Source organism: Mustelus asterias, chromosome 28 (genome assembly GCF_964213995.1).
Source record: "Mustelus asterias chromosome 28, sMusAst1.hap1.1, whole genome shotgun sequence".
Classification (NCBI taxonomy): Eukaryota; Metazoa; Chordata; class Chondrichthyes; order Carcharhiniformes; family Triakidae; genus Mustelus; species Mustelus asterias.
The window spans coordinates 8,845,244-8,858,029 of NC_135828.1; the positions used below are offsets into that span (position 1 = coordinate 8,845,244).

A 12,786-nucleotide genomic window follows, 5' to 3' on the forward strand; every position below is an offset into this window, starting at 1 on the left:
TTTTAAATGACAAAGTTTGGTGTACAAAGTGGCTCTGTTGATTGGACCTGTACTGTGTTAGGCAGAGAGCAAGTCCAATCTTGCCAAGCTTAGATTGTGTACCAACTGTGTAATAACTACCTCCGAAGCCAGCGTCCCTTCACCAAATTTGGATTTATTTACACAGTAAGCAACACTCGGACACGTACTTCCTCGTACAGAGTATAAACCCCGAGTGCCAGTAACCCTGACACTCCACATTATGTAACTAGTAAGATGTCTCACCACACCAGGTTAAATTCCAACAGGTTTATTTGGGATCACGAGCTTTCAGAGCGCTGCTCCTTCATCAGGTGAGTGGCCTTTAACCTGGTGTTGTGAGACTTCTTACTGTGCCCACCCCAGTCCAATGCCGGCATCTCCACATTATGTACATATGCAGGGCTCCCTGATTGGCCTAGCCACTACTGCCTTAATCTGGGAGCTCGTATTCTAAGAGGTCCACATTGTGGGCCTCACGAAAGTCATCATAAACTGAAAGCTGAGGACGGGACCTGCACGTATGTTACGAAAGCAGAGCAGCTGGGGAGGTGATGCCTTAGTGGAAACATTGCTGGTCCAGTAATCCAGAGACCCGGGAACTCAAAGGGCGGCACGGCGGCACAGCGCCAGGGACTCAGGTTCAATTCCGGCCTCAGGTCATTGTCTGTGTGGAGTTTGCACTTTCTCCCCGTGTCTGCGTCGATTTCCTCCGGGTGCTCCCGATTCCTCCCACACTCCAAAGATATGCGGGTTAGGTGGATTGGCCATGCTAAATTGATCCCAGTGTCAGGGGGATTAGCAGGGTAAATGTGTGGGGTTACAGGAACAGGGCCTGGGTGAGCACAGACTCACTGGGCCTCATGGCCTCCTTCTGTATTGTAGGGACTCTATGAAATGCCACTGTGGCAGTGGGTGGAATTTAAATTCGATTAATTAATAATAAAACCTGGGATTGAAAGCTAGTGTCAGTGATGGTGTCCGTGAAGCTGTCGTCGATTGTCGGAAAAAGCCATCTGGTTCACTAATGTCCTTTAGGGAAGGAAATCTGCCGTCCTTACCTGGTCTGGCCTACATGTGACTCCAGAGCCACAGCAACGTGATTGACTCCCTTCTGAAATGGCCAAGCAATACGCTCGGTTCAAGGGCAACTAGGGATGGGCGACAAATCCTGGCTTTGTCAGTAGTTCTCACGTCCCATGAAAGAACAATAAAAGCGACGGGTGGGTAAAATGAAAGTCAGTTGCAGATCAGCCATGATCCCATGAACCAACAGGACAGGCTCGGGGAGTGGGGGGTGGAGGAGGGGGGAGCATTTCCTGTGAGTACTGGGGATAGAAGAGGTTGGGTACAGGAGCTTTCTGTTGCACTTTGTGTTGGCATAATAATATTAACATAATGTGGGGTCTGAATCGTTGATTTGATTTGTTATTGTCTCATGTATTAGCATACAGTGAAAAGTATTGTTTCTTGCACGCTATACAGACAAAGCATACCGTACATAGAGAAGGAAACGAGAGGGTGCAGAATGTAGTGTTACAGTCATAGCTCGGGTGTAGAGAAAGATCAATTCAATGCAAGGTAAGTCCATTCAAAAGTCTGACGGCAGCAGGGAAGAAGCTGTTCTTGAGTTGGTTGGTACGTGACCTCAGACTTTTGTATCTTTTTCCCAACGGAAGAAGGTGGAAGAGAGAATGTCCGGGGTGCGTGGGGTCCTTAATTATGCTGGCTGCTTTTCCGGGGCAGTGGGAAGCGTAGACAATGTCAATGGATGGGAGGCTGGTTTGCGTGATGGATTGGGCTACATTCACGACCCTTTGTAGCTTCTTGCGGTCTTGGGCAGAGCAGGAGCCATACCAAGCTGTGATACAACCGGAAAGAATGCTTTCTATGGTGAGAGTTGTAGTGGACATGCCAAATTTCCTTAGACTAAGTGAATGGTTTCAAGATGGAGACAGATATATTTCTAACTACAAAAAAGGGGAACAGGTTGGGAGGCGGATTTGAGACCAGGGAGAGATCAGCCATGATCTGATTGAATGGCGGAGCAGACTCGAAGGGCTGAGTTTGCCGACTTCTCCTAATTCCTATGTTCCTGTGTTGCCATGGGGAAAGGGAAGACAAGATTCTGGCGTGACCCATTAGGGCAGTATGGTCTGCCTCCTGTTATTTTAGCAGCCCCTGTAGGCTTAAAACAATCCTAGGAGAGTCTAAACCAATGAATTGAGAAACAGCATATTTATTTATCAAATCTGTTGCATGCTATTTTTAGGTCATTGATTAACATCCTTGTTAAGTTTCTGCATTATTTTATCACAGTCATTAGCCTAGTTATTTTTAGGAAGTTAACCACATCAAAATAGCACAAATTTGTCAGCTAGCATACTAAAAATAATTCAGAGGAAATTAATCTCCAAAACATGTAGTGTGAGCAATTGTACTCATGAAATAACCAGTTGTTACTTCCTGTTCATTTCCCTCTTATCCTCTCTCTCCTTCCCACTCTTTCCATTCTCTCCATGAACCCCTTTTCCCACTACGACCTCTTAACCCTTCCTTTGCATCCCCGTCCCTACTTTCTCTTCTGTCGCTTGCGTCCGCAGTGAAACGGGGGTTGGAAAGAAGGATTCATTTTCCGGTGTGGGAGCGGGTCCCATACACATGGATGCGGTTCACTGCCGTGGTGACGAGATTGCCTTGCTGCAGTGTAGGAACAGCACGTCAGCGAGTGGAACTTGTAGCCACCACAATGATGCAGGGGTTGTGTGCGGACTGCCAGAAGGTAAAGGCCAGGAATAAACTCCTCAGCAAGCGTAATTGGAATGAATAGATTTGCAAAGTAAAATGGTTGACCTGAATAATATCTTATACTAAAATACCGTATAATAATATAGCGTAAATGTAATGTCGCCATCGTCCCAGATGACAATTAAAGTTAAAGTTTATTCATTAGTCACAAGTAAGGCTTACATTAACACTGCAATGAAGTTACTGTGAAATTCCCCTAGTTGCCACACTCCGGCACCTCTTCAGGTCAATGCACCTCACCATCTTTCAGGCTGTGGGAGGAAACCGGAGCACCCAATTATAGAAAGGATATTATTAAACTAGAAAGAGTGCAGAAGAGATTTACTAGGATGCTACCCGGACTTGATGGTTATAAGGAGAGGTTTGATAGGCTGGGCCTTTTTTCTCTGGAGCGTAGAAGACTGAGGGATGATCTTATTGAGGTCTATAAAATAATCAGCTAGAAAGTCAATATCTTTTCCCAAAGGTAGGGGAGTCTAAAACTAAAGGGCATTGGTTTAAGGTGAGAGGGGAGAGATACAAAAGTGTCCAGACAGGCAATTGTTTCACACACAGGGTGGTGAGTGTCTGGAACAAGCTGCCAGAGGTAGTAGTAGAGGTGGGTACAATTTTGTCCTTTAAAAAGCATTTAGACATTTACATGGGTAAGATGGGTATAGAGGGATATGGGCCAAATGCGGGCAATTGGGACTATCTTAGGGGTTTTTAAAAAAAAGGGTGGCATGGACAAGTTGGGCCGAAGGGCCTGTTTCCATGCTGTAAACCTCTATGACTCTATCACCCGGAGGAAACCCACCCAGACACAGGGAGAGTGTGTAAACTCCACACAGACAGTCACCCAAGGCCGGAATCGAACCCGGGTCCTTGGGGTTGTGAGGCAGCAGTGCTAACCACTGTGCCGCCATGTCGACCATAGGCTGCTCTCCCCTTTGAGGGGAAGAGCTGGCTGGTGGTGATTTAACCTGAGGATCACCGCACCTCAGGCGAGGGGCAAGGTTTAGAAGGCGAGTCCTTCATGAATAACCTCAGCCAGTACGGGAATTGAACCTGCGCTGTTAGCATCGCTCCACATCACAAACCAGCCGTCCAGCCAATTGAGCTAACCGGCCCCATAATAGTGTCTATAATATTATATAACATAATATTCTGTAATATAATAGAATATTGTATAGTAATACAATAGACAAAGAACTGGAAAACTATTTAATGTCACTGGTTTCTCTGAATATCCCAACGACTGCCAAATCCCATTTCCCCACATAAGCACGAGTTTTCATTCAGCGAGTGAGTAGAAATGCCTCTTGGAGCACATGGAGTGTATATGTTGTTTAGGACTGGAATTCTCCAACCTCATCCGTGGCTGGGATTCTCTGGACCCGCTGCAGTGAACAGAGATTAGGCTGAGCAGTAGCTCAGGAGAATGCTGGCCTTCATATTTTCTCTCTGTGACAAACACACTGTCCCAGAATCTAGCAATGACATTCTACGACCTGGAAACAAAGTGAGAGCAGACAAAGATTGGGCAGACTATCCTGCATGATTAGGCTCTGCCACTTCCCGGGGCTGGCACCTCCACCCAGCTGCGGGTAGTGAATTTGCCAATTTTTTTTTAATTCATTGGTGGGACATGGGCGTCGCTGGCTGGCCAGCATTTATTGCCCATCCCTAGTTGCCCGAGGGCAGTTGAGAGTCAACCACATGGTAGGCCAGACTAGGTAAGGACAGCAGATTTCCTTCCCAAAGGAACCAGATGGCTTTTTCCGATAATGAAAAATGGTTTCACGGTCATTAGTAGATTCTTAATTCCAAATATTTTTATTGAATTCAAATTCCACCATCTGCCGTGGCAGGATTCAAACCCAGGTCCCCAGAACATTAGCTGAGTTTCTGGGTTAATAGTCTCGCGATAATACTACTAGGCCATCACCTTCCCTTACTAAATCTAGCCTCACTTGTCTGTGCCACAGACTGTCCTACATGACATGGTACTATAGTGCCCTAAAGTTACCATCATTGAGATTGAATGTGAAAATCAGGATTGGCATTGATTGAGGAATAGATTGATATTGAAGTATCACTTCGCATGTCCTTGCCTTGCCTTTCTCAAGTGCAGGTTCAGTCATGCCCATTCGCCTGGTTGGAGGGAAGGAGGACTACGAAGGTCGAGTTGAGGTGTTCCATGGTGGAGAGTGGGGGACTGTGTGTGATGACCAGTGGGATGATCTGGATGCTGAGGTGGTCTGCAGGCAGTTGGGTTTAAGGTATGATAAGCACAGAATGGAAAGCTTTTTGTTTGCTTGTTTAAAGGTTCAGATCTACTGTGTATTTTTTTATTCATTCAAGGGATGTGGGCATCACTGGCTAGGTGAGCATTTATTGCCCATCCCTAACTACCCTTGAGAAGGTGGACCTAGCCAGCGACACCCACATCCCATCAACAATTTTTCTTTAAATCGCAAGAAACGAAATGAATTATCATTTGGCCGTACAGCATAGCCATTTCATAGAATCCCTACAGTGCAGAAAGAGGCCATTCGGCCCATCGAGTCTGCACCAACAACAATCCCACCCAGGCCCTATCCCCATAACCCCACAAATTTACCCCACTAATCCCTCTAACCTACGCATCCTGGGACACTAAAGGGCAATTTAGAATGGCCAATCAACCTAACCCGCACATCTTTGGACTGTGGGAGGAAACCGGAGCACCCGGAGGAAACCCACGCAGACACGGGGAGAATGTGCAAACTCCGCACGGACAGTGACCCAAGCCAGGAATCAAACCCCAGGTCCCTGGCACTGTGAGGCAGCAGTGCTAACCACTGTTCCACTGTGCCGTCCCTCTCAATGTTGCTCTGAGTCAGTATCCAAGTATTTCAGCAACTGCCTAGAAGAACAAGTGTCAACCAGTCAGCCCCTGGAACCTTCCATGCAATCAGATCATGGTCGATCCGTATCTTAAACTCCGCTTACCCATCTTGGTTCTGTGCCCCGTAATACTTTCAATTTACAAATATCTTACCAGTTTCACTTTTGGCGTGTTCAGTTGACCAAGTATCAGCAGAGTTTTATCACACATTTGTTACATATTTACTTTTTAGACATCAACTAGTTAATCATAGAATCCCTACAGTGCAGAAGGAGGCCATTTGGCCCATTGAGCCTGCACTGACAACGATCCCACCCAGGCACTATTCCCCATAACCCATGTTTTTATCCTTTTTAAAGTTTATTTATTAGCGTCACAAGTCCGCTGACCTTAACACCTCAATGAAGTTGCTGTGAAAATCCCCTAGTCGCCACACTCCGGCGCCTGTTCGGGTACACTGAGGGAGAATTTAGCACGGCCAATGCACCTAACCAACATGTCTTTCTGTGGGAGGAAATTGGAGCACCCGGAAGAAACCCACGCAGACACGGGGAGTACATGCAACCTCCACACAGTCACCCGAGGTCTGAATCAAACCCGGGTCCCTGGCGCTGTGAGGCAGCAGTGCTAACCACTGTGCAACCATACCATATTGTGAAGTGTGTGATATAATGCAGAAGGACTACGGACAGTGGTTGTTGTGATCTTAATGGAATTTCTACAGGGCATGAAACAAACAACTATTTATTTCCTCGACCCATTCATCTGTATAAAAAAAAAGCCTTAATAGCTTCTCAAGACTTGCAGTGAAATTAATGACACATAATCGAGATAACATTTCTATAATGTTCAACATAGAGTTACAAACAATGAACATCTCATGTGAAGAAATAATTCATGAAGGTAAAAGCTTTGATTTAACTTGTGAGTAAACTCAATAGGCGGGAATCCCCACTGACTCTGTGTCATAAAGCCCTGGCTATGTCGAGGAAAGGATTGCAAAGATGATTCAGGATAGGAGCGAAAGTAACAGGGTAGTTGTTATGGGGGACTTTAACTTTGCAAATATTGACTGGAAACGCTATAGTTCGAGTACTTTAGATGGGTCAGTTTTTGTCCAATGTGTGCAGGAGGGTTTCCTGACACAGTATGTAGATAGGCCAACAAGAGGTGAGGCCACATTGGATTTGGTACTGGGTAATGAACCAGACCAGGTGTTAGATTTGGAGGTAGGTGAGCACTTTGGTGATAGTGACCACAATTCGGTTACGTTTACTTTAACAATGGAAATGGATAGGTATATACCGCAGGGCAAGACTTATAGCTGGGGGAAAGGAAATTATGATGCGATTAGGCGAGATTTAGGATGCATAGGTTGGGGAAGGAAACCGCAGGGGATGGGCACAATTGAAATGTGGAGCTTGTTCAAGGACACCTACTGTGTGTCCTTGATAAGTATGTACCTGTCAGGCAGGGAAGAAGTGGTCGAGCGAGGGAACCGTGGTTTACTAAAGAAGTTGAATCTCTTGTGAAGACGAAGAAGGAGACTTATGTAAAGATGAGACCTGAAGGCTCAGTTAGGGCGCTTGAGAGTTACAAATTAGCCAGGAAGGACCTAAAGAGAGAGCTAAGAAGAGCCAGGAGGGGACATGAGAAGTTTTTGGCAGGTAGGATCAAGGAAAACCCTAAAGCTTTCTATAGGTATGCCAGGAATAAAAGAATGACTAGGGTAAGATTAGGGCCAGTCAGGGACAGTAGTGGGAAGTTGTGCGTGGAGTCCGAAGAGATAGGAGAGGCGCTAAATGAATATTTTTCGTCAGTATTCACACAGGAAAAAGACAATGTTGTTGAGGAGAATACTGAGATACAGGCTATTAGACTAGACGGGATTGAGGTTCATAAGGAGGAGGTGTTAGCAATTCTGGAAAGTGTGAAAATAGATAAGTCCCCTGGGCCGGATGGGATTTATCCTAGGATTCTCTGGGAAGCTAGGGAGGAGATTGCAGAGCCTTTGGCTTTGATCTTTATGTCGTCATTGTCTACAGGAATAGTACCAGAAGACTGGAGGATAGCAAATGTTGTCCCCTTGTTCAAGAAGGGGAGTAGAGACAACCCTGGTAATTATAGACCAGTGAGCCTTACTTCTGTTGTGGGAAAAGTTTTGGAAAGGATTATAAGAGATAGGATTTATAATTATCTAGAAAGGAATAATTTGATTAGGGATAGTCAACACGGTTTTGTGAAGGGTAGGTTGTGCCTCACAAACCTTATTGAGTTCTTTGAGAAGGTGACCAAAAAGGTGGATGAGGGTAAAACAGTTGATGTGGTGTATATGGATTTCAGTAAAGCATTTGATAAGGTTCCCCATGGTAAGCTATTGCAGAAGATACAGAGGCATGGGATTGAGGGTGATTTAGTGGTTTGGATCAGAAATTGGCTAGCTGTAAGAAGACAGAGGGTGGTGGTTGATGGGAAATGTTCATCCTGGAGTTCAGTTACTAGTGGTGTACCGCAAGGATCTGTTTTGGGGCCACTGTTGTTTGTCATTTTTATAAATGACCTGGATGAGGGCGTAGAAGGATGGGTTAGTAAATTTGCGGATGACACTAAAGTCGGTGGAGTTGTGGACAGTGCGGAAGGATGTTGCAGGTTAGAGAGGGACATAGATAAGCTGCAGAGCTGGGCTGAGAGGTGGCAAATGGAGTTTAATGCGGAAAAGTGTGAGGTGATTCACTTTGGAAGGAGTAACAGGAATACAGAGTACTGGGCTAATGGTAAGATACTTGGTAGTGTGGATGAGCAGAGAGATCTCGGTGTCCATGTGCATAAATCCCTGAAAGTTGGCACCCAGGTTGATAGGGTTGTTAAGAAGGCGTACGGTGTGTTAGCTTTTATTGGTAGGGGGATTGAGTTTCGGAGCCATGAGGTCATGTTGCAGCTGTACAAAACTCTGGTGCGGCCGCACTTGGAGTATTGCGTACAGTTCTGGTCGCCGCATTATAGGAAGGATGTGGAAGCATTGGAAAGGGTGCAGAGGAGATTTACCAGGATGGTGCCTGGTATTGTGGGAAGGTCTTATGAGGAAAGGCTGAGGGGCTTGAGGCTGTTTTCGTTAGAGAGAAGAAGGTTAAGAGGTGACTTAATAGAGGCATACAAGATGATCAGAGGATTAGATAGGGTGGACAGTGAGAGCCTTTTTCCTCGGATGGTGATGGCTAGCACGAGGGGACATAGCTTTAAATTGAGGGGTAATAGATATAGGACAGATGTCAGAGGTAGGTTCTTTACTCAGAGAGTAGTAAGGGCGTGGAATGCCCTGCCTGCAACAGTAGTGAACTCGCCAACATTAAGGGCATTTAAATGGTCATTGGATAAACATATGGATGATATTGGAATAGTGTAGGTTAAATGGGCTTTAGATTGGTTTCACAGGTCGGCGCAACATCGAGGGCTGAAGAGCCTGTACTGCGCTGTAATGTTCTAATGTTCTAATGTAAACACCTATAAGGTATATGTTTCTGTTCTGTTAATTGTATATCAAATGTTGTTAATTATATATGGAGGCGGAGAGCATCGCTTGGGGGTTTAATTAAGCACATATAAAGTGACACTTACTGAAGCTGGTGTGGTTGGTTTCGGAGGTGAACGCCTGTACTTGTCTCTTCCTTCCATAGTGGGACTGCCAGGTCCTGGATGTGGTCCCACTTTGGACACGGGTCTGGCCCAATACTATTGGATGAAGTTGAATGCACAGGCAATGAACTGTATCTGGACGAGTGTAAGAAAAGCCATTGGGGACAGCACAACTGTGAGCATGCGGAAGATGCTGGAGTCTCCTGTAACCCATTTACAGGTATGTAGTTCCTGTGTTTTAAGTTGATTTATTGGGGGCGCGGGGGAGGGGGTGCTGCAGAGAGAAGTTTCACATTCAAAATAGCTGACCTCCCACCACCAAGACTGACAGTAGAATTTAGCTCCAACCCTTTCATGATGCCCTCCATACCAGGCAACATCCTGGTAAATCTTTTCTGTACCCTCTCCAAAGCCTCCACATCCTTCTGGTAGTGTGGCGACTAGAATTGAACACTATACTCCCAACTAAGGTTCTATAAAGCTGCAACATGACTTGCCAATTGTTAAACTCAATGCCCCGGCCGATGAAGTCCAACTGGAAAGGAATGGTATCTATTGTTAAACTCAAAATTGAGCCACTACTCTGTGGCGTCCATACACAAGTCCCAACCAGGACAACCGTTCTGCAAACCCTTCCTGGTGTCTGCTTTATAAAGGGCTCAGGTGATGATGCCAGCTGTTGCCAGTTACCAAAGGAACCCATATTCAGCAAGCCCCATAGGGAGATCTAATAGTGATTTCCCCATGGAACCCATGGGAGTTATCACACCTTTCAATGTCACAATGTTTGTAATATATAGAAATGATTTGGAGGAAAATGTAACTGGTTTGATTAGTAAGTTTGCGGATGACACAAAGGTTGGTGGATTTGCGGATAGCGATGAGGACCATCAGAGGATACAGCAGGATATAGATCAGTTAGAGACTTGGGCGGAGAGATGGCAGATCGAGTTTAATCCGGACAAATGTGAGGTAATGCATTTTGGAAGGTTTAATTCAGATAGGAAATATCCAGTAAATGGCAGAACCCTTAAGTGTATTGATAGGCAAAGGGATCTGGGTGTACAGGTACACAGGTCACTGAAAGTGGCAATGCAGGTGGAGAAGGTAGTCAAGAAGGTATACGGCATGCTTGCCTTCATCGGCCGGGGCATTGAGTTTAAAAATTGGCAAGTCATGTTGCAGCTTTATAGAACCTTAGTTCGGCCGCACTTGGGAGTATAGTGTTCAATTCTGGTCACCACACTACCAGAAGGATGTGAAGGCTTTGGAGAGGGTACAGAAAAGATTTACCAGGATGTTGCCTGGTATGAAGGGCATTAGCTATGAGGAGAGGTTGGAGAAACTTGGTTTGTTCTCACTGGAACGACGAGGGTTGAGGGTTGACCTGATAGAAGTCTACAAGATTATGAGAGGCATGGACAGAGTGGATAGTCAGAAGCTTTTTCCCAGGTGGAAGAGCCAATTACTAGGGGGCATAGGTTTAAGGTGCGAGGGGCAAGGTTTAAAGGAGATGTACGAGGCAGATTTTTTACACAGATGGTGGTGGGTGCCTGAAACTTGTTGCCGGGGGAGGTAGTGGAAGCGGATACGGTAGAGACTTTTAAGGGGCATCTTGACAAATACATGAATAGGATGGGAATAGAGGGATGTGGTCCCTGGAAGGGTAGGGGGTTTTAGTTAAGTCAGGCAGCATGGTCGGTGCAGGCTTGGAGGGCCGAAGGGTCTGTTCCTGTGCTGTAATTTTCTTTGTTCTTTTCGTTCTTTGTACCCCTGTATTTGACTTTATTCATTCCCGGGTTGTGGGTGCTTTATTGCCCATCCCTTGTTGCCCTTGAGAAGGTGGCGGTGAGCTGTCTTCTTGAAACACTGCAGTCCATGTGGTGTGGACATTCCCTCTGATCCACCCTGGATAGTTTTAATCTTTAAATAGAATTGAGTGCGTTGACTGGTGTAGTCGACTCTCCAGGATTTAAAGACTGGTTCCCAGAACGCTGCGGCAAGAAAAATCACAGAGGCAATAAACAATAATTTAACAAAAAATTCCTTGAGAACTTTTGCAAACGAGGTTAGAAAGAAAATGTTACACTTATGGAGAGTTAGGAATCATTCAATGAAATGAGGCAGGCTGTTTTGGTGTACCCAGTGGCAGGTACAGCCAGGGGGCGGAGTGACGGTGTATTGTAATCTGCTACTAGTAATTCAGAGTCCCTGGGTAATGCTCTGGGGACCTGGGTTCGAATCCCACCACCGCAGATGGTGAAATTTGAATTCAGTAAAAATCTAACCGTTGTCGATTATTGTAAAATTCCCTCTGGTTCGCGAATGTCCTTTAGGGAAGGAAATCTGCCGCCCTTACCTGGTCTGGCCTACATGTGACTCCAGAGCCCACAGCAATGTGGCTCTGACGAAGGGTCATCCAGACTCGAAACGTTGGGCTCCAATCTCTCCCCACAGAGGCTGCCAGACCTGCTGAGGTTTTCCAGCACTTTCTGTTTTGGTTTCAGATTCCAGCATCGGCAGTATATTGCTTTTATGATAGCAATGTGATTCATTGTTGAGTAACTGAGCAAGCCACTCAGTCCAAGGGTCATCAGGGACGGAGAATAAATGCTAGCCCAGCCAGCGACATCCACATCCCATGAAAGAATTTGGACCAAATTAGGAAGGCAAGCGGAGAAATTAAAATTGGGGATGCTCCAGAAACCAGAATTAGAGGGGTGCAAGATATTGTGGAGAGTTTTGGGGCTGGAGGAGGTTACAGAGATAGTGGGGGAGGGGGGGGGGTGGTGCCATGAAGACGTGGATGAGAACTTTAAGATCAAAGGCAAAATATTGCAGACATTGGAGATGAAAAGTAAGAACAGAAAAAGCACCCCCACCCGGGCGGCGCTGCTGCCTCACAGCTCCAGGGTCCTGGGTTCAATTCCCGGCTTGGGTCACTGTCTGTGTGGAGTTTGCACGTTCTCCCCATGTCTGCGTGGGTTTCCTCCGGGTGCTCCGGTTTCCTCCCACACTCCAAAAATGTGCAGGTTAGGTTGATTGGCCGTGCTAAAATTGCCCCTTAGTGTCCCGGGATGCGTAGGTTAGAGGGATTAGTGGGGCAAATATATGGGGTCGTGGGGATAGACAGGGCCTGGGTGGGATTGTTGTCGGTGCAGACTTAAAGGGCTGAATGGCCTCCTTCTGCCCTGTAGGGTTTCTCTGGTTTCTTTCTATGAAATATTCAGCAGGGCCAGGCAGCAACTGTTGGGAGAGAAGCAGCGGTAACATCCCAGGTTGATGACCTTCCATCAGAGCCTCCACTTTCATCCTTCCCCTATCCAAGGGCCTTGTGATTCTACCCGTCTCATCAACAGTCCTCCCTCAGTCACTGCCATCAAAAATGAATCGCATTAGTTGACCATTCTCCTAATTAATTCTTGAGAACATTCCTGCCCAGGGATAGCCGTGGCATG

At 46.2% G+C, this 12,786-nt stretch overlaps 1 protein-coding gene across 3 annotated transcripts in view; it reads left to right on the forward strand.

Annotated features, from left to right (window-relative positions):
* Nucleotides 1–12,786, forward strand: part of LOC144480210 (neurotrypsin-like) — a 55,029-nt gene that overhangs the window by 12,154 nt on the left and 30,089 nt on the right. For 2 of the 3 annotated variants that reach the window (XM_078199431.1, XM_078199432.1), the window contains exons 6-8: nt 2,622–2,800; nt 4,940–5,087; nt 9,370–9,548. In XM_078199431.1, coding sequence (XP_078055557.1) covers nt 2,622–2,800; nt 4,940–5,087; nt 9,370–9,548 — 506 coding nt within the window. Of the gene's footprint in view, nt 1–2,621; nt 2,801–4,934; nt 5,088–9,369; nt 9,549–12,786 lie in introns of all 3 variants that reach the window. The other variant, XM_078199433.1, reaches the window with a different exon arrangement.